This window comes from Chenopodium album, chromosome 18 (assembly GCF_948465745.1).
Source record: "Chenopodium album chromosome 18, dcCheAlbu1.1, whole genome shotgun sequence".
Classification (NCBI taxonomy): Eukaryota; Viridiplantae; Streptophyta; class Magnoliopsida; order Caryophyllales; family Amaranthaceae; genus Chenopodium; species Chenopodium album.
Window position 1 is genome coordinate 2,831,421 of NC_137851.1, and position 25,767 is coordinate 2,857,187.

Here is a 25,767-nt window from a genome sequence, read left to right on the forward strand (position 1 = left end):
TTTTATATATTGGGGACAATTTTAATATTCAACAAAATGTAGTCTGTGACGTTTGTACTTTGTAGTAGTGTTTCTTTATAAGTAGCTTTCTTGGCGAACAATATACCAGATCATATTTTAAAAAATCTAGTTGTACTTACATCATGAATTGAAATATTAAAGATAAAACAAGGGTTAAAAGCAGACATATGCTACAATTTGGCTTTAATGGCCGAAGTACTCCGATTCATTTACAAGCAGTAGCCTTAAATGTTGCTTCACTAAGGAAGAACACGCGCGCTATAACTATACAAGAACCATTTGAATTCATTTTCAACATCTCGGTGTAGGTTATAAGGGAAGGGATAAGCATCAATACCGCGATCCATTAGAAGTTGATAAGCATGTATTGTGAGAATCTGACCATCTTTTCCAAACGCAATGAGGTCGTTAAACTTGTTACTACCCTTCAAGCATATGTGCTCCCATATGACATCTGCGAGAGCAGGGTCATGGGGACATTCGAGCCATGGCATTGCAGTGAAACATTCAAGAGGAGAAATATTTGCATAAAAATCCATGTGAACAAACACTACTTCAAAATTAGCATCTTTCTTCTCCTTAATTTCATGGTACAAACCCTTAATCCAATTATATGATATATCCATGTGATCATCCATACAATTATCTGTCCATTCAAGGTAAAGCAGGACATTCCTACTGCGAAGCTCTGCCACACTCACATGCGTACCATCATTAGTGCAAACATAATTTTGCTCCTTAGACAATACTAACAATGACTCCAAGGTTAACTCCCTAAGCCTTGCAGTCTCTTTCTCAATCATATTCGCGATTGTGAAAGGATATCCATCAATACCGAAATTTCTTATGACAGTTTCACCATAAGGATTCACATATTTACCACTAGTTGGGTCTAAAATAATCAAAGTATCCATAGAGTGAGTTTCGCTAAGTCGGCTCAACCAATGGCTTACACTATACTTGAAAGGTAACACCCACCAAGATGTTATCCCCCTCTGTATTAAATCAGCATTTACATACTCTATAAACTTCTGTGGTTCCTCATCGGGTTGGTATATCAATACTATCTCTAACTCGTAACCTTGCTTACAACGACATAGCTCATACACCTCATGGAGTTCCCCCATGAAATCCCCATCTCGACACAAATACAACCCCACCAATTTTTTCTTAAGGTCTAATACACAAATTGTCCTGTTTTTACCATTGTTGCTGACTAAAATGTCAGAGGGTTTGCACCTCAAGATTTCTTCAAGGGGCAACAAAGGTCTATGTGCTTCTTCATAAAGGGTTTCGAACCTCTTATTCGTAAAGGGAAACGAATCAGCACCATACAACTCAAGAAAATAAGAACTTTCTTGCAAAACCCTTTGATTATGGTCTACAACAATGACACTAGGGTCATAATGTACATTAAGCCCTGTTAAGCCAATAGACTTACTAACATAATCACGAGACTTCGAGTCACGAAAAGGGATTGCAAGGCAATTAGGGAACGAAGAGAAGAAATTCATAAATACAGTTTCATTGTCAATCCACTCACGTTTCATCTTAGCTACCAAAACCATCTGAATGTCATCTCTTCCTGAGTCGAACCACTCGGAGAATGCAACTTTTATAGCCCAACAATGGTTGTCTACTGGGCTTTGAGGTTCTATAGGAAGAAAGAAGCAAAAGATCATGACATATTTTCTCCTTAGGCGATAACTTTGACTTTGTCACCATTTTTGGGAATTAGAAAATCCTTATAGTCCGTAGACAATAAGGATATAACGTCAACATGATCACCTTCTTTGATAGAAGAATTGTGAGGCGTTAAGCTATCAGGGTAAACCGGTTCCTCGTGAATTGGCTCCGAGGTTCGACATGATTTAGCTCGTTGGAGGTCTTTTTGGTATTGAAAAGGAGGAATTAGCTTACCCTCCATAGAGTTTATCATTGGTGTAACCTCTAAACTCTTAAATTTTTCTTGTTGGGTGTCAGGATTGTTTCCCTTTCTTTTCGTTCATTCCTATTTTAAGATTACGACACCTAAATTAGTTTTGATATAAAATCACAAATCCTCTTAATCAATAAGGCCAGGAGTATCATACTGTCAAATGGAGAAATGAGATGAGATAAAAACAAATTAAATTTCTTACGAAGTTGCATGATTTCCAAAATTTAGGTAGTGTAGGATTATTAGTTGGCTTTGGGCCTAATTTTTTGGGCTTATCGCATTGGATCAAATGGCTAACAGAGGTGCACATTACAACACTGAGTTACGGAAGTTCCTATAATTAGACCTCAACAACTAAACTCCTAAAAAGGAAAATTTGTATAAGACAACCAAAACAATTTTGTCATTTTGTGAATACTAAATTAAAATGCAAAAAAATTAAGATGAACAAATTGATACGAGTATTGTATTGGCTAACTTTAGACGCCCAAAATAAAGATTTTTTTTATACACTTCCTCGTTTCGCATTAGTTGCAACACTTTTTATTTTCGCTCGTTTCATATTAGTTACAACACTAATATATTTAAAAATAACTCACTATTTTTATAATTTCTCTCTCCCACTAACTCTATTTTTACAAATATTTTATTATTTCTCTTTCTTATCAACCCCACCCACACTACTTTTTTTATTTTTTATTATTATTTCTAGCCGTTACTAATAATACTTTATATAAGCATAGAAACCTAGTCCATAATTTTCTTAAATTATGAGCCAAGCCTACCGTTGCAACTAATGCGAAACGGAGAGAGTATTTTTTTATTTTATAATTTTCTTTTTTAAAGTGGTACTAGTACGAACACAATGGCTATAGCAAAGGAGGGATGGGAATACAAATTTATGAAATACTCCCTCCGTTTTTAAATACTTGCTCCATTTCTCCATGTGCGGAGTTTTAGGAGAAATTGAGAAAAGTAATAAAATATGAAGGTAGTGGGGTTGGTGAAAGAATAAAAATTGTAAAAAACCAAAAGTAGTGGAGTTAATTGAAGGAGAGATAATATGAAATTAATATTGTTGGGTCCACTTGGTGAGAGAAATTAATTAAATATTATAAAAAAATTTCCAAATAAGGAAATGGAGCAAGTATTTAAAAACGGCCGAAAAAGGAAATTGAATTAAGCATTTTAAAATGGAGTATTGAGTATACAATAGTTAAAACTCGTATAATACTAGAAATACATTGATATTGTGCTCTTTAATTCTCTAAATTTAAGACAATTTTGGCAACTAAAGGAAGATAAATTGAATGAGTTTCAAGGCAATTGTGTGGCATGAATGACACACAATATTAGATGTTCCGATCATAGTGATGTTCTGCATGGTAGAAAATTTCAAGTTACGGAGTACAAGTTTATGAAAGAGGAATAAAAATGCTGGTTGCGTGGTTATAAATGGTTGAAAACTTGCAATATAAAGTCAAATATAAACATAAGGTAATAATAATTGAACATGGACATTGAACTTTCTTATATGACTGAGAGTGAGGATAGCTCAAGTGGTTAGAGCTCTCCTTCCGATTCTAAATAATCTTAGGATCGATTCTCATCACCCGTCTTTTTCTTACAAATAAAACCGACCATACGAGTACAATTTAAATATTACTACCATCACTAATTAAATTACCCCTTATCAATTGAAAAAAAAATGATCACTCATAAGATGTTTAATTCTCGTGGGTGATGTGATATCCAACCCAAATGAGGTAGTGAAATGATAAAAGTGGGGCCATACATCAAAGCTTAAGCACTGCACCGGCCAAATAATAATTTGGCATGACCAACAAGGTCATTGGTCGGGTTTTTCCAATTTTGAACATTCGAAAGATATTGTTTCGGCGCAATATGTATGGGTATAATAGTGTAAGGGGCATAACAATTGCGTTGCTAAAATCATGAAAAATGAAACCTAATGCCGACGAATGCCATTGCCCATTTATTAGGTTTTAGACATCCAGAATTTGATCATCATCTCGGACTTTTATTCTTTTCCTCTCATTTTCACGCAATCTCCGAGTATTAGATTACAATTTCTATTTTTCAACTATTGATATATGAGTATAAGATAACGGAAAATATATATACTCCTACTTATTTACTACGGAGTATAGTTGTGATAGAAGTTCATATATAAATTCCCTTTTCCTAATTTATTTTAATCATTTCTTTTTACAAAAAAAATTATAGTTATATCACATGTGGTACTAATGAAGACTTTTATAAATTCTTTCAAAAAAAAATGAAGACTTTTATAAATTGTTTCTACTCCTTATAACCAAACTTAAGAATGGAATTTTCTTTCTAATTTATTCTAGTCTCATTATCGTGTCATTTTTTTTTGGGTGTTTATCTGAGTCGTAAGGATTGGGGGTGATAATCGATGAGAGAAGCTCTAACCACTTGATTTATCTCTCACTCTTGTCATACATGTCGTGATTCATGTTCTTTTCATACATGTTAGCCAAACAATGATCGTGGATTATTTATAATTTAGATAATAATACTATGTATCTTAACAAATTGATAATAATAATTGAATAATTTTATTTACAACAAAGTCAAATATGCCTTAATTTACATAGTGTTGTCATACTTCAATTTCTCGATTATAAGACATTTTTCACACAATTCATCAGATCAATTAAAACTACAAAATCCGATAAACGAGTAACAACTAGAAATTTCTTTAATCGATCCGACTCATCAGAACAATCTAAACATAGCTTAAGAGGCTAAGGATACTTGACTACCTACACTACAAGCAAGCATGAAACAGAGTTGGGTAACTAGGTTTGAAGAAGAAATAAAATTTCAAATATTCCTCAAACTTATAGAAAACCTTGGAAAAATGGTTGCTTAAAAGAAGTGGCCTTAAATTAAGTGACGGTTTATGGTCATGATATGAATTATTCGTGGACATGGGCCAACTCCAGCCAACATTAGTTAACATGAAAAGTATTGACAACTATATAACATAATCTATAGTCTTGAGTTGGTGCTGTTGTTGTCGTCGCCCACCACTTAGCACCATTAAGCTACTTAATCACAAAATTAAATTTTAATTTTATATAATTAATCCTATCTTCTTCATTAACCAACCGATAATGATTGCTAATTGTCCTAAATTAGCGTTTACGGAGAATGAATTAGTATTATGGTTTAAATAATACGAACTAGTATAGAATTAATAAAACATACTCTTACATCAATCGTAGAATTATGCACTTAAGTACACTATTTTAATTACGCTCCCTTATCTAGATTAGCATCATCATTACTTTTATTGATTATAATCTAAGTATTATAATTCTGATTATATAATTGTTCTCAGACTTTGTCTTCGAACCTTCTGGGCTGTCCTAAATGTTTTTTTTCCCAACTTATGATATGGTGCTAGAAAATGGGGCGTGTTAATAATCAATTTATCATTTCTCTGTATTTATTATTTTGGTGAATAGATGATTAATTAAAAAGAATGATAATGTAAATTTTTTTTTTTTACTTATGACTATTGAATTTTACTAGTACAATACTACAATTAACTTAAATTTTCAAATACAAAGGAAGCAAATACGAATACGGCTATTTTATCACCTATTACTAATTAATATTTTTATGGCCAACTTTATCAAGCTTGACATAATTAATCTCTATGATTAACTAATACGGAGTACTTCACATATTATAGCTTGATGATATCGATCACAAAAATATTATACTGTGATATTGTGATTTAAGATCTTATTTTGCATAATAATTAATTGAGTTTTTTGTATAATACTCCATATGCATATAGTGTTGATTTGGGAAAATCTTATTTTGCATAATAATTAATTGAGTTTTTTGTATAATACTCCATATGCATATAGTGTTGATTTGGGAAATTAGACAGCAACATCTTATTGTCAGAATTCTTTAAACAACATACCTTTTTTTTTTTTTTTTTTTTTTTTTTTTTTTTTTTTTGAGGTTTCAACGTTATCCCCACATTGGTAGCTAGACTTTACCTATCTATTCAATCACCAGTAAAATATGAATCCAATAAACCATAATTTCTCTCTTTTTTTTTTCTTTTTTTTTTTTTTTTTTTGACGAGTTCAATTATTTTCATATAACAAAATAATTATACGAAGTACTTCATATATGATATCGAGTATTTTATTTTTGATAAAGCTTCATTATTCTTCCGGGGCAACAAACTAGGGATAATCTAATTAATTGGCTTTTCACACAATTATTATACTTATGTAATACAACAAAAAGGAAAGTTGCTATACATACAAAATTGGAAATACAACAATTCACAACCTTAAATTACAATCTCTCAAAGTTAGTAATGAGCCAATTGGCCCAATTCATGGACCGTTTTATGCATGCATGAAAGAGACATAATTTTTTTATTTATATGAAAATAATGAAAAGATTCTTCAAAGAATTTTATTTGGCACCACATTTAATTTTTGTCCATTTATCTGCACAAATTGCTGGTAGAATACAAAGCTTTCTTCTCAAATTATTTTGCTCGAGTGACAAATATACTAGGAACAAAGATATATAATCATAAATTTCGCTTTCGCACCATTGTTACAAATTATTAAATTTCTAACTTTAATTATTCAATAACACTGTACATCGTCGTGTGTTTAATTATAACTGATTATCAATGTAATTCTCGATGTTGCTTATATCACTTTAGTTTCCTTCAACATGTTATTCCAAAGAAAAAAAAAAAGGATATGCATGTTTTGAAAATAAAAATACATAGTACTAGTAATACTCGTCATAATCTTTGATTATACGTATAATCGAATATATATTTAATTATTGATTAAATAAACATTTATAGTTTAAAAGTTGATAATGATGAATGAATAATTATATTGAGCAAAATCCCACACAAATAAGCCAAAAGGATACTGTAAATAAACTTGATTATATGTTGAATTATTGAGCTCGATTAAAATTAACAAGAGAGATTAGCAGCTAATTAAACAGTGGAAGCTATTTAAAATTAGCTGGTTTTGTCCGATCGATAATATAACTTCTGTAATATAAATGAGCAGCAAATCACGAATTATACCTAATTGCCCAATCTCTAATGAAGTTCTGGTTGGCCACGTTTCTACCCAGAAAAGTGTTACAAATCCAACGTCATATACAATTCCTTGCTTTCTTGGCTTCTATAATCCTATTTATTTAATTTGCTGCATTCGCTCTCTAACCTTTTTAAGGTACATGACATTTAGCCATTTATGGAATTCTTTAAACTTAAGATTAATTGAATTCAAATGCATTAATTGAGTTTATACGTACTACTCCAGCCTTTGAAAAAATTGTATACTTACCTATACGCATTAAATACATTTTGAATGTTGATGTTATATACGGAGTAAGAAAAAATAATAAAATTATACAGTGTATGACATTAGATATTACGGAGTATTAATTTTTGTTATTTATGTTCGCTTACAAATCTTTAAACTCAACCCTTATTTTACGTTACAAATATACTTGTAGTTTTTCTATGAATCATAGTGTAATTTTAATACTCGTGGTATCATTAATTAAAGGAAATAAAAGAGATCAAGCTTAGAATTTATTCTTTAATCTTAATTGCGAAATAGCGTATAATTTTGGAAAATGATGAATATGTGACCAATAGTCCACATAACTACATTAATTGACATGCATCTACCGGCCATATCGCCTTTATGGGCCATACGCAGTAGAATTATGATTGAAGTAGTGAAGAAATATGCCTTTTCCTGTCAAATAAAGGTTGTGTGCTTTGAATCCAAAGATTCTACTGTACTATGACAATGAAGTTATGATATCTGAAATTAGTGTTGTAGACCGGATTTCTTATTTTTATTTGGTGAAATTATGAGTGATTACTACAATACCAAGTTAAATATAGTGTACTTGGTGATTTCCAATTTGTGGCCAAGTCTTACTAAGCCATACAGAATACAAAACTTTATTTGCGAGTCAGACACTTGGAAATTAGGGGAAAGGGTCAACTACCCTCAAGTATCATTGCGATATTAAGGTTACAATTTTACAAGGTGATCTTTTCACCACTAATCAACTATATATACCAAGTCTTATTACTTGAGGAGAAGGACCCTAACCTAACCTTAACCCTCACGATTTTTTTTAGTTCGATATTTACGGTTCAAACACTTTGAGAGTGAGGAGGGAAAACCGGAAAAGTAAGGAATCTCCACCCTCAAAGTGCCTTTAGTGGGGATTGAACCCCCAACCTTAAGGTTGAAAGGTACAATGCTTATCACTAGACCAAGCTTAGCTTGGTAAGTCTTATTACTTGATACTCTATCCTATTTGGTTCAATTTCAGAGGAGCATCGTATACTTTGTATACGCCTATACGGAGTATACACATCTTAGGCATAACATTAAAAATTTCAATCTCAAGTTTAAATTGTAGAACTTATCTAACCATGTGTATAACAGATTTAACATGCAAACTTCGAACTTATACTCCATACAACGAGTCAAACATTTTGAGAGTGAGAAGAGGGGAGAAGAGTAAGGAATTCTCATTCTCAAAATGTGTAGTGGACATTAAACCCTCAAACTCAAGGTTAGAAGGCATAATGCTTAGGGGTGTCCATAATTTAGATAAAAACTGAAATCCAATCCAATCCAAACCGAATTATCAATTTGGATAGGATCTGAACTTTAAATCAGATCTGATCGGATTGAGATTTTTTGAAAATTTGGATTTTTGGATTGGATCGAATTGACCCTAATCGGATCCAATTAAAATCGAAATTTAGAATTAAACATGTATAATTTTAGTTGTACTACTTATTTTGAACAATTTAATTTGACTTGATGTTAAACAATTTATGTTAATTATGACTATTTTAAAGATTTGTATTACTCTTAAGTATTGGACAAAATGTTTTGTTATAATTGCATTCTTTTATATTATTGTACTAGTTTATTATACGCTAAAAATCAACGTATTTTAATTCGGATTTTTGGATCGGATCCAAATAACCGAATTTTAATTAGGATTGGATTGAAAGAGTAATTCGGATCGGATCAAATTGAAAAGTTGATTATATTTCGAATCGGATTGAATCTGGCCTAAATCTAAACCGAAAATCGAATAAACACCCCTAATAATGCTTACCATTAAACCAAGCTTAACTTGATAATTCTATTATAAATATACTCACTTAAACATACAAAAGACGTATTTCTACTCTTGACACAAAAAAAATAAAAATTATAAAAAATCCTACCTCTATGATCTAAGATGGGCGGTGGCCACCTCTACAAATGACCACACATTCTCAAATTTCTCACTTGATAACAAAAACTCAACTTTTTAATTTCAATTATAATCTTATTTTTAAAACCCCCAACGTTTATTTTTTGTATGGTCCTCAATTGCCCAGCTAAGATAGGCTAAGGCACAACCTTTCATTGTCAATTTCACCCCCCTCAACACATAATAAGCCAACTTATACTAAACAAAAACTATTTTCTCATCATTATCATCATCATACATAAACATACTAATTAACAATAACTATATTATTTATAATAATTAAGCACTATTATTAATGGACGGTCCAAAGATAACAAAATTTAATCACACCCCAACAATTGTATAACCTAAAGTTTCCCCCTTTATAAAACCCACCCATCCTTATCCCATTCTTCACTCACTCATTCATTCATCCATCAACCCAAACAAACAACACTACTAAAGAAAAGAAAAGAAAACTCACCAACTTTTGGTCTAAGAAAACACAAAAAGAATGGAGGGCAAAGAAGAGGATGTTAGACTAGGAGCAAACAAGTACGGCGAGAAGCAGGGGTTGGGTACGGTGGCGCAAGACAGAGACTACAAAGAGCCACCACCAGCGCCGCTGTTTGAGCCCGGAGAGTTGACATCATGGTCGTTTTACAGGGCTGGAATTGCAGAGTTTATTGCAACTTTCTTGTTTCTTTACATCAGTATTTTGACTGTTATGGGTTACAGTCGTGCTGACAATAAGTGTCAGACTGTTGGTATTCAGGGTATTGCTTGGGCTTTTGGTGGAATGATCTTTGCCCTTGTTTACTGTACTGCTGGAATTTCTGGTAATCTTTTCCATCCCTTTTGTTTTTAGCTTTGTAATTAATACTTTTAATTTTAAATTAGATGCATATTATACTACTATATTGGTAGAATTTGTAAAAAAAAAGTTCTGGAGTTGGTGTATTATATGTTGTGGGAAGTTTTAGATGTTAGTTTAGTGGGTTATTTTGGGTTAATGCAATGTTTTTTTGGGTTTTGTTTAGCATTTGGTTTTGAGCATGCTAAACTGTACTATGTCTTCTAGTTTAGAATTAAAATCGAAGGTATGTACGGACTATCTTAATGTTACAGTTATTTTTTTGGGTCCAGTCACATACGGTAATGAATCTAGTGATGGTAGTCGGGATTTGATTTCAGTATTTACACCGATTTGGGTAGTTAACATCCATGGTATACTATTTTTGGAAACAGAATAATAAAAAGAATTCAGCTTATTATCAGTAGGATCTAGTTTAAGAAAATTTAAGAAAATTTTCAACTAGTTTGATGCATAATCACTAATCAAATAAATGTAAAGTTATATAAACCAAACAAAGATTAATGTTGTTTATGAAAATGTGTATGGATCTATCAAGTACAGTAGCTAACTAGTGAAAAATTGAATGACGGTGTATTACAGGAGGTCACATTAACCCTGCTGTGACATTGGGATTGTTCTTGGCAAGGAAATTGTCTTTGACAAGAGCAGTCTTTTACATGGTGATGCAATGTTTGGGTGCCATTTGCGGTGCTGGTGTTGTCAAGGGATTCCAACCCACTCCTTACCAAGCCGGAGGCGGTGGTTCCAACTATGTTCACCACGGTTACACCAAGGGTGATGGTCTTGGTGCTGAGATTGTTGGCACCTTCGTCCTTGTCTACACCGTCTTCTCCGCCACTGACGCCAAGAGAAGCGCCAGGGACTCTCATGTTCCTGTAAGTGCTATATGCTGTTTTTATTAGTCACGTTGCAGTCTTATGATGTTGATTGAATTTATGTTATATGAGCTTGAGTTAATGGTATGAAACAATGTTTTACAGATCTTGGCTCCCCTCCCAATCGGGTTCGCTGTGTTCTTGGTTCACTTGGCCACCATCCCCATTACTGGAACTGGTATCAACCCTGCTAGGAGTCTTGGAACTGCCATCATCTACAACAAGCACCTTAACAACTGGAACGACCACGTAAGTTTGCTTAAAACTTTCCATTTGATCAAATTTGTATCATTCATGTACGAGCAAGTGTTAGGGTGAAACCGTCTCAAACTAACCTATATTCTAAGATGTCATTTACAAATTACAAGTATAATTCCTGGAAAATGTTACAAGTCCATTCTAATATGGTACATACTACACAGTCACACTCGTCTCACAATAATTTATCAAACGCATATCATACACCCCTTAGTCCATCTTGCACACCACATTTTCACGTATGTGTAAGATTTTTAGTTATTTTAGACAATGTTTCAACCCTCGCACAACTTTTTGCCTTGGTGCATACCACAGACAAGTATGTATAGTCGTATAGATTAGTAACTGTACAAAGTGTGAGTCACCTAACTTACCTTAAACGGTAATTATTTTTTCAAAAGTTTACTTAATATATACGTTGGAAACCTATTTACACTAATCAACTTTTCTTGAAGTCTTGATACCTTTATAAAAAGGAGTGGTGGGAAATTGATTGTTTTGAGAAGGCCATATAATAAGGCCCATTATAATAATGGGCAACACAAAAAAGTCATAAATTGAACCACAATAGAATGAATAGGGATAAGGAATCTATCAAATTTTGTATAACAAAGAGATAAGGTAGTAATGCTCATGAAAAGCTTATTATATAAAGAAAAAAGATGGGGTCCAATAACAGTTAAGCATTTGGCAAATATTAACCTAATCTTCTTTTTGTTCATATCATTGTCCTACTATACTATGATACCCATGTGGGTTAGTTGTCAAACATATACTGAATGGAATATTAAAGATTTGGTGGAGATGATGCTGTCTTTGAAGTTAATGTTTACCTACTACTATGCTAATTAAAGATTAAGACAAAGACCCTTTGATTAGTTTTATCGATTCCTTGGTCATTAGCTTCATACATCATACGGACTGACTATTTGTTTCTTAATACTTGCAACATTTTTATATTCACGCTTTCTAGTACATAATTTCATATGACTATATTTTTCTCTAATAATTGTGTTAACGTCTTTTGTACAGTGGATCTTCTGGGTGGGACCATTCATTGGAGCAGCATTGGCAGCACTTTACCACACAGTTGTGATTAGGGCAATTCCCTTCAAATCCAAGTAATGGATTTGAGTTGATCATAATCATCATGGGTGATATTGTTGTTTGAATGGATCATCTCATCGGCCCGACCCGTATTTGTTTTTCAAGGCTCTTGATGATGATAAGAAGAATCTAGAATCCCATGCTTTTCTTCCTTTTTTTTTAATCTTCTTCTTCATTATTAATCTTATTTCTTTGTTTGTCCATCTCTGTTGTATTATGTAAGTTATTAAAGTGTACTCTTTTTTTCAAATTTTCGTCGAAGAATCCTAAGAGGGTTGTGGCTTGCATTGGACTGGGTTGTGAAAATGTAAATTCTTACTATCAAAATCATGTAATATGTTCCCAATTTGGGTAATATTATTATGTACTAGCCCTTTTTCTTGCATTTTGGATCTTTCAATACTAGTAATAATTTCGATGTCCATTTTCTGAAGGAAATTATACTGCATTATTGCGTTCTACTTTAAATGCTCTTCTTCGATCATTCGCTTTCATACACATGAGGCGCGACTACGGACTACTGCTAAAGGCCATGTTAGTAGGTACAGAGTAAAAGGTTGCCGGTAGGGTCAGCATCGGGGTATTTTGAAAAAGGCGAAGAGGACGGGTTTAACAGTTCAATTGGTGAAGTCATATCATACCCTTAATTATGTTAGGAAGGAAGGACCTTTTAACAATTCAATAGGTGAAGTCATATTGAATCTTTAATTATTGTAGGAAGGATGGAGCTTTGACGTATAACTTGGATGATTTACACATCCATTAAATGAATGAGGGAAAAATGCTACCGTAGTACGCAACTCATAAAAAAACAACAAAATTTTATCCTAACTTGATAATGATATGCCTCAATTTTAATGTTATCAAAACTTTGGAAGTTTCTAGTGAGGTTGTCTTCACAAAATTGACGTGAAGCATTTACTGTAATGAGCTACCCCTCTAGTTCAAAAGTGATAAGTCACCCTAATCAGTAACCACCCTCAACTCCTCAAGTTCTATTTGCTACAGATTTGACAACCATTATTGTACAAACCCATGGGTCATTACACTTTAATAAGGTATCTATCCTGGGGCTGGGCCAGGGGTTTTTAAGTTGGCCACTTACCAAAGAAATAAAAATATGTTTGTAAACATTTGATTTTCTACAAACTATAAATGACTCAGAGATTTGAACATTTAACCTATTGTACGTAACCTCTCAACTTTTCTCACTAGACCAACATTTCATTGGTGTACCACGTAGATAAGTATCATATGATTATGCATTTTACGTTTTTACTCTCCCAAAACCTTAATTTTTTGTGGAAGGTATCCATGCCACCATGTTAATAAATTAAAGACCCTCAATACAAATATACAAGGCCTCTAAAAATAGGGGCCCGAACTTTCTAATAATGCTATTAACTGTTATGACCGTATAAAATCAATACTTAATACTCAACTCTTTCCTCTAACAAGGTTTTTACAATGTTGATAGTCTGATAGGTCTGCCAATATTGATAGCCAATTGACATGAATACTAATATATTTTTGGGCCAATTATTTAATATTAGCACTGGATCAAGCCCAAATATTTTGAGATGGTCCTATTCGAATTGAAACCATATTAATGTCAATGGTGCTCATTTGATATACTTAACTCTCACTTGGTTTCAACATTAAACCAAAATTTCTACTTATAGATGTACAATAAAACCATCATATACTATATGGTTTAATGATTGAAATCCATGCTCAATTTATATACTCTATCATAAACTATAAATTTTATATAAATTTTACTTATATTGTTGAAGATATTAATGGTTAAAACCCTATATTTTATACAGGTAAAAGGAACAAATAGTTATTTGATGGAAATAAAATGAGAAATGATTGTGTCAGTTGAAACCTCCTTTAAAGTTAAGACACGAGGGGAGTTCAAATGTTCAATTCTCATCAAACCCTCCTTGAAAGGTTTCCTTAAATATGTGTAGGACTACTTAGACCTCGTTCACTTCACCTCATTTTTATTGAATTGAAATTATTTTTACTTAAAGATGTAGTGAACAAGGCTTTAATGAAAAATTTTAAAGAATTTTTTTAGATAAAATTTTAAGAATTTATACGTAGGAGTTATTAATTATTTATTATTATGACTTGGAAACCTAACTTGGGAGGTTTGTTAATTTTGATTTCTTTTTATTCATGCAGCATGTTCTTTCCTTCGCTAATTAATTTATCGGAGCATATATTAGCACTAGCGCTTTATATGGTAACAGGCTAACAGCTAAGCTAGGGCACACCACCTATGACCTATGTACTAGTATTTCTTACTTTTATCTGCTAGTACGTAATGTAGGTAGTGGCTAGTGTGTGGTGCGGACAATGCCCCATGTTACTATTTATTTAATTTGCTAATTAAATTCGATTATTTAGATAATAAGACGACTTGGTTTCGAGTTTAATTATTACTATAAATATTTTTTAATTGTCAAACTCAATCATTACATAATGAAAACAAATAGTATAATAAGACAACACATTAACTTATCTAAATTAATTATAATTTTATTGAATAAAAAATTACAATTAATAAGTCACTAAGATGGTGAGACTCTTAACTATGTTTTAGGAACACTTTCTATTGAACGACAAAATGTCCCCAAACAAATGCAACAATACTAAAACAGAACGGATTAAATAAAATGAACAAAAAGGCAGGTACTTGAGCATAAACATAACATTGAAATCATGCATAAAATTATTCAATAACCCATTAAAAAGTTATAACAACATGAACAACAACATTACAAACTGGAAAATTTAATTTACACCCTGCAAAACCCAAGCAAGGAAACTAACTCATCAGTCATCATCAACCTAAAAACTCGTTGCATGCATATGCTCCTCATTTTCAAGTCCTAGTAGTAGCAGTAGTACCACCACTAGTGGTATGAGTCCCACTTTCACGAGCCTTACTCTCAATAGTCTGCCCCACATCCTTGGTCTTCTGTCCCGCAAACGCCGCCATATCCGCCACACGACGCTTAGCATAATCCAAATCATCAGGCATTCTTCGCCCCGCCTGTCGAATATACCCCACGACGCGTGACAGCGAAGACAGCCCCGTGAGACCAAACGCGCCAGACGAGAGGAACCCGGTGACAGCAAGCCCCATGAGGAGGGCAGCAGGGACTAGGACAGGGCTAAAGAGGAGGAATACTGGGGTTGCTAGGCATAACCCGATGACGGTCCCGAGTAAAGTGAGACCCGCCAAGAAGAGGAGGGTGCCAGTGACAGGGACTAGTGTTACCAAAGCAATCACTTGCGACGCGGTTGGACCGCCTCCAGAGCTAAATCCATAACCACCACCACTACCTCTTACATTGCCGCCGTGAACGCTTGCGTGTTGGGTGTGGACATGGATTTGCCTTGGGTCTCTGGTGTCGCGATCGCGATCCATTGTTGCCATTTTAGAAATTACTTTTTTTGTTACTTGATAAATTAAACGAAGCTAAGGTAGGTGAAGTTTATTTCGGGTTTGAGAGTGGGAAATAGAGGAAGTAAGTAAGTATGATGGAAAGGAAGAAAGGTTGTGTTATATGGAAGGAAAGAGTTTGCCACGTGTTTTGTGTAAGTTTTGCATGAACAACAGGTTTCATTTTGATTCTGCTGTCTTTAACAATCTCTTGCCACATTATTTTGGGTTTTTTAATTTGTTTTTTTTAATTATTATGGGAACCAACGATGGATACGACGCTAAGCTATTGTCCACCGACCTCTTGCGGTAAAAGTTTGTCAAATGAAGTGTTCAAATCTTTTTAGTTCATGCCAAGACTATGTAATGTGTGATTGTGTACTATAACACAAACTAATTAAGTGATTATAATTCTTATGTTCAACCTTGTTGCCTTATTTATGCATTATTAGCAATGTCACTTTTTTTTTTTTTTTTTAAACAAATTAGCAATGTCACTTGTTGTATGAATAAATACGTCACATTATCAGCTAATGGTGTGTCTGATTAGGTATTATGACTATATTATGCTTATTTTATTTAAATAAGTTTCAATAAAAGTTATTTTATTTTCCATATTGCTCAGAAATTCATGAATAAAACCTATCTTTAGCCCTCTTATAATCTTACATCATCATAATCAACAAAAATAAGTTCAGATAAAATTTCCAAGATTAATTAAATGATAACTAAGATAACTTCTAGTGCACATCAATATGCTTTTTTTTTTTTTTTTTGAAGCAATTTATATCAATATACTTACGTATATATAAGTTCATTTTAGATTAGATTCATGAAAATTGCAAAAATAAAACCTCCCTAAATTTATACTTGTATTAAGCATTATGGAGTAGTTCACCAAAAAAAAAAAAAAAGGGCATAATGAAGAGTAATAATGTAGTAGGATGACTATTTAATGGTTACAATAAAATTGTAGCTATTGTATTTAGTTTTAATCTTGACCCTTTATTTTTAATGACCAATCATGTTCATCCATCTACTTGACTTAAATATTTAATAAAAAAATAAAAAAATTTAGATTTTGATTTAAAATAAACCGTTTTCGATCGGTTTCTAAAACAAATAACTGAAATTTGCCATTAATACCTATACCTGCGATTTCTAAGTTCAAAGGATTCTTCAATATCCATTAAAAACCAACATTTGATTTTAGTTTATCAATAATAAATCTACTCCGTAGTACTATAGTCTCTATAGTATTACAAGGTCCATAATTTTTCCTTTAATTTAATTAAAGAAAGAATTGAATCATCCTCCATGTAAAACAACACCAGAAAAAAAGGGCGAAGAAGATGAAGATTAAAAATAAAAAATAAAAAAAAAGGTGAGATTTGTCTCTAATTTCAAGAAACCAATTATTTGACATCAAAGGGAAAAAAAAAAAAAAAAAAATCCTCCAATAAGATAAAAATCAAAGGTTTAACCATCAACTAGATTTTCCATTATTACAAAAGTTGAAATCTGTTTCAGTAGTTTTTATTTATTTGAAATCTACACTATTTAATGTTATTTAGTTTTGGATATGATGTATTTAAATTTTGATTAAATGATCTATATGGAATGAATTTTGTGCCTGAAAAACTGACTATTTTATGTTTTAAGTCAACTAAATAGATGAATAGGATGAATTTTATAAATTAGAAGGCTAAGATTCACTCAGTTATAATGGTCACAATTGTTCTGTTGTAGTATTAATTGACCAAAGATTATCACTTGACTGATCATGTTAGACAGACTCATAGACCGTGTTAACAAAAAGTTCCCGTTACATGAGAACTGGGCTTATTTCACATCTTGCTCTCCATCAATGGGCCGACACACTATTGAATAGATGAGGCCCAAATATTAAGCGCGGCAAATATAACTAAAAGTCTGGAAAGTACAAGAATATCCTACAAATTTCTCAGTTCTTCTCTACCTCTGTTTTCCACTTTTCCTCCATACTAGAAGCTGATAGAATGATCCCATTAATTCAAAGTAATTTCCAGATACTTCATACCATCATCTATAAATATCGCTTTTCTCTTCTCCATCTCTCATCAACAAAACACAGATATTTGCAGCATTCAAGAATTCTCAAATTCACACACTCTAATCAAATACTCAAATCAATTTCTACTAATTACATAAATCAAATAATCCTAAAATGTCGCTAATTCCAAGCTTCTTTGGAAACCGACGCAGCAGCATCGCTGATCCCTTTTCCCTCAATGTCTGGGAACCCTTCCAGTCTCTTACCACCGACCGTGAAACCGCTGCTTTCGCCAACGCTCGAATTGACTGGAAGGAGACACCTGAGGCGCATGTGTTCAAAGCCGATCTTCCCGGTGTTAAGAAGGAAGAGGTGAAGGTTGAGGTGGAGGACGGGAAAGTGCTTCAGATCAGCGGAGAGAGAAACAAGGAGCAAGAGGAGAAGAACGACAAGTGGCACCGTGTTGAGCGGAGTTCTGGAAAGTTCTTAAGGAGGTTCAGGCTACCGGAGAATGCGAAGATGGAGGAGATCAAAGCGAATATGGAGAACGGTGTTCTTACTGTTACTGTTCCTAAGATGGAGGTTAAGAAACCTGAAGTTAAGTCTATTGACATCTCCGCTGCTTAAATTGGGGCTTAATCAAGATTATTGTGATACGATGATGAGTGTTTAGTTGTGTAATCTTGTTCCAAATTGTGTGTTTTTATATAGTCTTTTCAAGCTAATGTGTTCATTATTGCTTGTTTGTAAGGAGCTAATCAATATGATGAAGAAATAAAATTTGTTTGATTTTAAAAACTGGTTATCTTGTCAAACCTTTTATTGTTTGGTGTTTACATAGTTCCACCAATCAACAATCTTGAGTTTACTATCATAGACTGACCAAAGAATATTAGGTCATCTCGAAATTAAAATTATAGGTCTATGTTACAAAATAGATAGTTATTTTTTTTTTTTTTGAAACACTTAAAATAGATAGTTATGAATTACATTTATTTATAATTATACCTTGAAATAAAAAGTTATTAGAAATAATACTGAAAATCTAATCAATTTGCAATCAAACAATTTTTTTAGCATGAAAATGAAGTTGAACATTTCAACTGGTTCATTTTTCAAGTGGAGCAAACTAGCTTGTTTAAGCTCAGGGTATAGATCAAACCATATTTGTTCTCCAAAGTGATGTGAAACCAAGACTTCATAGGCAGCCCTTATAGCTTTGGCTATGGCTTCAGCTCTTAATTCTACATCCTTAACTTCGCTTGCAGCGTCCTCAACAATTGTCTCTACTTTTTCAATTGTAAATGATCTTTCTTCAATTACAATTTTCTGGACTTCTTCTTTTGAGGGAAAATGTAATGGCATTGCAAACGAGTGTGATTTCTCTTTCGTGATTAATCCCTAGCAGACACAATGCAATAAATTAGCACGAGTATGTAATGTCAATTTCTAGTTTAATGTATGTAGTGATTTTTGGTGATTTCTGGTTACGTTTGTACTTGATAAAAAAAAAAAAAAAAAAAACAATTGCAATACACATGTGCAAATGTATCACATAAGTGGCAGTGAAATCATTAATTTTGACAAAAGTACTAAAATATAGTCACTGCAAATTGAAGTTTTTACTATGACATAGAGTTATGTTACCTTGGAAATTAGATTAGTTATGGCTTGAGAGAGGGCTTTGGTCGACCAATGTAGACGAGGTTCCATAGATGAGGTTCCAAGAACTGCTAGTATCATGTGCCCATTGGTTACAACTTCATTGGAACGATGCTTGAGAAACAAGCTAAGATCTTGTTGAAATTGTGCACGAAAAGCTTTTACTACACTTGGGGGACTAGCCTCGGACACGATGATATTGCCTTTGTTCATCGAGCTCCCTCCCTCATCGTAAATACTTGATGGTACCTTCACATGAATCAACACAATGCACCAAAGATAACTTGACCCAATTAAATTTATAGATACAGATCATCATTTTAATAAAGTGTAAACAGATTGAATCATTTGCCACTATTACAAAGAGACCATCTAGGTTCATTGACTTATATTTTTAGTTAAAACTTGCTCTTTGAAATGTCCTCACTCTTAATGAGAACAGGCCCTAAGTAGACTCAATTTTATTTAATGTTGAAATTGAATATACGAGTTTTTGCTCTAATATGTTATGAAGTTGAATTCACAATTTCTTGTGCCAATCTTAGCTAATCCTTTAAAAGTCACTTAATAGTTAGCGGGTTGACTAATCATACTTACATTTAAAGTTTAATTAACTCAATTTGCCTTAATTTTATTCTTTAATTAATACTGCCTAATACAGTGTAACTTTATATGCATTTACAAATTAATACTTCATAGTCATGTTTGACAAAACAACGGCGAGTGATAGATCTCCAAGCTTAATAACCTATAATATCTATATGGCTAATTTTGAAGAATACTCATAGTCTAAAATGTTTGGATAGTGATGAGAATTTGAACTTAAAGTGTTATATATGAAAACGAACCTGAGAGATCCAGTGGACGGCATAATTGGAGTGAACTAAATGCAAGCCATTTCGAGGGAAGATCCGATTGAAGAAGGAGCCCGGAGCACCCATGACAAAGCACAAGGGCATACCATCATAATTTGTTAATTGCAATTCTCTCAAGCTTTTGAAGAGCAAATTGAAATCATTTGATGGAAGGTCATTCATGTACATTTGTATCTCTGGTATTCTATCACCTTCCAACTTAAACTCTCTACTTATCTTGCTTACACTTTCCATCACCACTGATATTAGGGCTATTGGTGTAGGACCCACTCCACATCCAAAATCAGCCACATTTATGACCTTGCAAGAAGTATCATTTGATATCAAAGATCTAATGGCATGTTCAATCATTGGCTTTACGTGAGCCAATACTTGTCCCTGTAAAATGAATACATATAGACAAACCATTTGTAGATTAATTAAGCTACACTAGAAGAATATTGGTGTAATTAATTATCACCATACTTCTAATGTTATCTTCCTATTACTGGCTACCAAACAAGCACGAATGTTCTCTAACCTCACAACATGAGCACACAAAATAATAGAAGAAAAAAAAGATTCTACTACTGTACTACTGAAGTTAAGCCAAGAATAGAAAGTTGAGAGCACTATTTTAGGAACTATATATGTATAGACGATAATTATAACTACTCAACCTTCTAAAATAATTTACAAAATACTCCGTAGTATATACCTCTCAACGTGATAATATTCTTGATTCATAATTTTATACTACAAGAATTACATCTAATGTTATATTATGCATTGTACATTAATAATGATATACGTGCAACTAAGATATTATTATAGTGAAATCTTTTTTTCATCTATATATTTATTGAATTAGATGACACAATTAAAAAATAATTTGTGTGCATCAAAAACAACTTGCTTGTGTTTCAAAAAAAAAAAACAAAAAACAACTTGCTTGTTTTTATTTCCCAAGGTTCTTTTCAACACCATAAACTTGAAAGAGCAACCTTTGACCAATGAAACTACTTGAAATTTCACACAAGACAATAACTTGAAATTACTTTACATTACTTTGCATTAAAAAAAAATAAAAAAAATAAATTAGAAGAAAAAAAAAAGCTGATACTTGGACTGTAGAGTTGCGAGCATAGCTGAATTCACTGTCACCTTCCTTCATGCAAAGAATTTCTTTTATTTCCATTGCAAAACACACTTTTGTTTTCAAGAGAGGAATACAAGTTTCTAACCAAGGGTTATGTATGTATTTTCTAACGGAGGGCATACTGTATTTTAAAGTGGGCAAGTAGGGTTATTTAAGTAATTGACAGTATTGGTTTTAACATTGAATAACCTTGTTTGAAGGTCTTATATTCTTCAATGTGGGGTACATTTTCACATACTTTCTACACTCTTCAATGTGGGACAACACACCACTCACATGTGGCTTTTCTCATGGACTCAACACTCTCCCTCACATGTGAGTTGTCCATAATGTTGGACCATATCACAACACAACTTAACTTGGCTCTGATACTATGATAAACGGGTCTGGGCCGCAACCACAAACCAAGAGAGAATCTATTTCACAAGTCCAAAGGAGGTTCCATCCCAAAACCGTATGGCAATAGGTAGGAGGATCAGCCCCTTAGCCTTATAAAATGTTTAACTCTCTCTTCTTCAACCAATGTGGGACATTTACATGCGGTGATACTTGGAAGGCCTATTCTCCAATAGAGTCAAACTTCCTTCTCATTGAGATCTTGTTATAATAAGGTTTTTATAAGTTATAGGTAAATTTATAATTTCTTATAAACTAAATTAGATTAAATTTTTTTTGATAAAATAATTATTAAAGGAATAAAATACATCCTAAGTTGAACCTGCTCAATTTTGGAAGTAATATACTTTAAATTTTTAGTATAGCAATCTAGTTTTAGCACCAAAGGAGTTTTCCATGTGCAAATTGTGCTAATGGCAATATATGTGGCTAGTTTTACTCTTACATTCATCATTTTAGCTTGAATTTGTGAACGGTATCATTTCAATTTATCTTCCAGTCCCCTGCCTGTATCAAGATGCCGACAGTATGACGAATAAGGCATTCAGTGCTAGTAGGGCCGAGTTAATTGGACGATTCCAATTGCTGTGTTTTTCACACTGTTATTGGGAGTCTGTAAAAAAATAAGCGCGACGGATATGTGACGTAAGAATATGATGACAACAAATGAAGAAATTACTTGACTCGATTTGACTTAGAAAATGTTGTCTTTAGTTCACTTCAACTCCAATCACTTCATTTGAGTTTAGTTTCTAATTTTTTTCTCTCATAAACAATTTATTTCAGCTCAGTTCAGTTCAATTCAGCTCAGTTCAGTTCAGTAAATCAGAGCAAACCCTTTATGGTAATCAAATTAATCTAAACAATGCTGATAGAAAATCGAGCGATTTCCACAAATAATGCTATATTGTAAACTGATTCCGTATATACGTTGGTTCAAAAAATATGTCCCACCGTACTATCCACGTAGGCTCGGTTATTAGGTTCTGGATCCTAGCTAATATCAAACCGCTAATATTGATTACGATTTTAGCTTAAATAGATCACCGCTAATGGTGTTATATATTCTTCAAATAGAACCCTTAATGTATTAGCTAATACTATTAGCGGGTTCTTTATATAGAACCGATTAGCGGTTCTATTAGCTAGAACCACCATCACCATTATCGGTTCTAAGCTGAAGGTACTTTGTATTAAGGGGCAAGAGTGGTGAACCCAATTCCCTCACATGGTGACTCTGTCGACGGGGCAACAATGGAGGTGATGTTTAGCAAAAAAAGAAGAAAAAAAAGCATTATCAAAATTTTATAATTTCAATTTTATTGTACTATCTAAATGACAAGAATTTACTAAATTATAATAAATGATACGAAGTATTAATAGTACTTGTATAAAACAAGCATAAAACTCTAATATTGTACGAGTAATTAAAAAATAGAGAAAGTATAATAGGGAGAGTACATGTCATTTTGTCAATAGTTCAATACTCATACTCCTATAGTCGTATGACTTACCAATCTATACTAATATACAAAAGTAATTCCTAAAATAATTCTTAGATTACATGTGTCAATAGACTCAACACCATATTAAAAAAATTTCCTCAAAAAACATTTTTTTTTTTTGTCATTTTTTTCATAAGAAAATAAATAATAATTTTATCACGATAAAAGATAAAATAGAAAATTTTGAATTTTACCATAGCTTGGGCATTAACTAGTACTTATATAAGTCATCCCCAACCTTATCCCTCTAATACATGTGTCACTAAAAAAATTTCCGCCCAAACTTTTGTTATTTTTTTACATTTTTTTTTTCATTTTAAAAAAAGTATGCTACAATATATGTGATAATTTGGTTATTTTTGTTTTAAAAAAAATGGTTATCTTAATCTTCTTTTATTTATAAAAAATAAAGAAAATTTCCTATAATATCTCTTATATAATAAAAAAAAAATACAAAATGAGCGTTGCTCGGGTATAAAAAACCAACTTATAAACAAATACAAAATTAGAGTAATTTATAAAAATATTTTTTCAGTAAATATATGAGCGTTGCTCGAGTAAAAGACTAGTAACAACTAGTTTGAGGTTCGGGCACTGCCTCGGATTTTATTTTAAGAATAAAATGAAAAAAATTATCTCAAGTTTGTAAATTTTTTAAAAAATAAATATTAAGTAATAAAATGACATTATTGTGGAATAAATGCAACAAATACAATAAAGTTAAAAGAAAATTTTATTTATGGGAATCAATGTGAAATAATTGCCCACTTTATTGGACAATAATGGTAAAAAAAAAAAAAAAAAAAAAAAAGGATTTTATATATGGTCCAAATACTTATATGCATTGTCATATCATTATCTATGCGGCGACATGTCATAAATCGCATTAGTGATATATGTCATCACCATATTGTCCCTTTGCGTTTTAATAATTTTTTTTTTTTTTGGTGTTTTACTCGATTCATCCTTTGGGCTAATCCGGATTCGAGGATCAGTTCTGGGTGTTTGGGTTCCACTCCCCTCCCAATTGTTATTGTGGGGGATCGAAGTATCGAACATGAGTTCTCTCTACCCATTGTAGTTCCAATCACCACTACACCAACATCCAATTAGTGCGTTTTAATAATATTATGAATTATAATGGATATACTTACAGCCTCATGGATCGATGTGGTAACCAAAGTACAGTAATATGGATCGGCCCAATAACCCTAATGCAGGAAGTACTAAAACATTGAAAAGCACATAGGGGTGAGAAAAAAAAATGAGAGAAATGGGTAAGTGTGACCACTTTTAAATACACCACTGAAAGTTTATATAATACTTCGTATCAGATTAGGTTTCGTGCCATGCACAGTAATTTTCATTATTAATTATTAGTTTAACTCTATATTTAATTATAAGAATTATCAAATTGCAAAATAAGATAAAAAAATTTGAAGTTACAAAAATAAAAATAAAAGTATATCATACTAAAGAAAATAGTGGGAGTATTACATGCACGACTAATAAAATAATTATGAATTATGTTACAAAGTTATATGTAGGAAAATATTATTACATAGTTTTAAATAAACGAATAATATTTTGTTGAATGTTTGTAAATAGAATATAATTATCACATAGTAAGGGAAATATTATGATAGTATATTAGTATTAAAAATTCTCTAAGAAGCTTTGGCAAAGAAAAAAAAAAAAAACAATTTTTGCGCAAATTTTTTTAAGAAGAGATGATACATGTCATTCTTGATTTCAGATCATCTTTATTATATTATAATAATACTCCCTCCGTTTCATAATGTTAGTACCATATACTATTTTAGGCGTTTCAAAAAGATATACCCATATTGAATATATTCCATTTTTAACTTAGTTTTGATTTCCTATTTTATACATATTAAATTCTAATTAGTTAAATTTATTGATTGTTGATTGATGACATGGCTCTAAGTAAGGAAATCTCACCCATGAATTATGCAATTATGGCTAATACTTTCCAAAAAAAAATTAAAAAAATATAAATAAGGCAAAACTAATTATGAACAGTTTTTGTACTTTAATGTTAGATTCCAAATATTATTCTTTTCTTATTTTATGTGATTGATTCCATATGGGACTATCATATTGAAACGGAAGGAGTATATAATTATAGTGTTATAGATTTATATGTTACAGTCAATTTGATGCAATATAATATAATTTTTTTTTTTTTTTATAATTTTGTACTATAAATCAAATTCATGTGATTGTTATATACCAGAAAAAAAAAATCGCATATAGT

The 25,767-nt window shown here is 32.2% G+C and overlaps 5 protein-coding genes across 5 annotated transcripts; 2 read left to right on the forward strand and 3 right to left on the reverse strand.

Annotated features, from left to right (window-relative positions):
- Positions 1-260: 260 nt before the first annotated feature.
- On the reverse strand, positions 261-1,960 carry LOC145590699 (putative nucleoredoxin 1). Its single transcript, XM_081647105.1, has 2 exons — positions 1,744-1,960; positions 261-1,675 (listed from the first exon to the last, which is right to left on the reverse strand). The coding sequence occupies exons 1-2, from the start codon at positions 1,958-1,960 to the stop codon at positions 261-263; spliced, it is 1,632 nt and encodes a 543-aa protein (XP_081503231.1).
- A 7,753-nt stretch (positions 1,961-9,713) lies between these two features.
- LOC145591162 (putative aquaporin PIP1-4) lies at positions 9,714-12,803 on the forward strand. The gene is made up of 4 exons (XM_081647563.1): positions 9,714-10,140; positions 10,758-11,053; positions 11,159-11,302; positions 12,344-12,803. Exons 1-4 carry the CDS (start codon positions 9,816-9,818, stop codon positions 12,434-12,436), a joined length of 858 nt encoding a protein of 285 aa, XP_081503689.1. The 5' UTR covers positions 9,714-9,815; the 3' UTR covers positions 12,437-12,803.
- Positions 12,804-15,140: 2,337 nt separating this feature from the next.
- LOC145592694 (oleosin Cor a 12-like) lies at positions 15,141-15,887 on the reverse strand. The gene has a single exon (XM_081649206.1). It carries the CDS (start codon positions 15,870-15,872, stop codon positions 15,315-15,317), a length of 558 nt encoding a protein of 185 aa, XP_081505332.1. The 5' UTR covers positions 15,873-15,887; the 3' UTR covers positions 15,141-15,314.
- Positions 15,888-18,084: 2,197 nt separating this feature from the next.
- On the forward strand, positions 18,085-18,558 carry LOC145592695 (17.8 kDa class I heat shock protein-like). Its single transcript, XM_081649207.1, has one exon. It carries the CDS (start codon positions 18,085-18,087, stop codon positions 18,535-18,537), a length of 453 nt encoding a protein of 150 aa, XP_081505333.1. The 3' UTR covers positions 18,538-18,558.
- Positions 18,559-18,912: 354 nt separating this feature from the next.
- Positions 18,913-21,887, reverse strand: LOC145590701 (putative 7-methylxanthine methyltransferase PCS2). Its single transcript, XM_081647106.1, has 4 exons — positions 21,550-21,887; positions 20,421-20,825; positions 19,558-19,821; positions 18,913-19,311 (listed from the first exon to the last, which is right to left on the reverse strand). The coding sequence occupies exons 1-4, from the start codon at positions 21,703-21,705 to the stop codon at positions 18,913-18,915; spliced, it is 1,224 nt and encodes a 407-aa protein (XP_081503232.1). The 5' UTR covers positions 21,706-21,887.
- Between the last annotated feature and the right edge of the window lie 3,880 nt (positions 21,888-25,767).

What these genes read in the sequence shown, in the direction of transcription:
- LOC145592694 (XM_081649206.1), bottom strand. Translation starts at nt 15,872, where the DNA reads ATGGCAACAATGGATCGCGATCGCGACACCAGAGACCCAAGGCAAATC.
- LOC145592695 (XM_081649207.1), top strand. Translation starts at nt 18,085, where the DNA reads ATGTCGCTAATTCCAAGCTTCTTTGGAAACCGACGCAGCAGCATCGCT.
- LOC145590699 (XM_081647105.1), bottom strand. Translation starts at nt 1,960, where the DNA reads ATGATAAACTCTATGGAGGGTAAGCTAATTCCTCCTTTTCAATACCAA. An exon ending in TTTTCTAATTCCCAAAAATG is followed by an intron (nt 1,676 to 1,743) that starts GTGACAAAGTCA and finishes TTCTTCCTATAG; the next exon opens with AACCTCAAAGCCCAGTAGAC.
- LOC145591162 (XM_081647563.1), top strand. Translation starts at nt 9,816, where the DNA reads ATGGAGGGCAAAGAAGAGGATGTTAGACTAGGAGCAAACAAGTACGGC. An exon ending in CCAGGGACTCTCATGTTCCT is followed by an intron (nt 11,054 to 11,158) that starts GTAAGTGCTATA and finishes AATGTTTTACAG; the next exon opens with ATCTTGGCTCCCCTCCCAAT. An exon ending in TTAACAACTGGAACGACCAC is followed by an intron (nt 11,303 to 12,343) that starts GTAAGTTTGCTT and finishes TCTTTTGTACAG; the next exon opens with TGGATCTTCTGGGTGGGACC.
- LOC145590701 (XM_081647106.1), bottom strand. Translation starts at nt 21,705, where the DNA reads ATGCCCTCCGTTAGAAAATACATACATAACCCTTGGTTAGAAACTTGT. An exon ending in CTCGCAACTCTACAGTCCAA is followed by an intron (nt 20,826 to 21,549) that starts GTATCAGCTTTT and finishes TTCATTTTACAG; the next exon opens with GGACAAGTATTGGCTCACGT. An exon ending in TAACTAATCTAATTTCCAAG is followed by an intron (nt 19,312 to 19,557) that starts GTAACATAACTC and finishes TGTGTCTGCTAG; the next exon opens with GGATTAATCACGAAAGAGAA.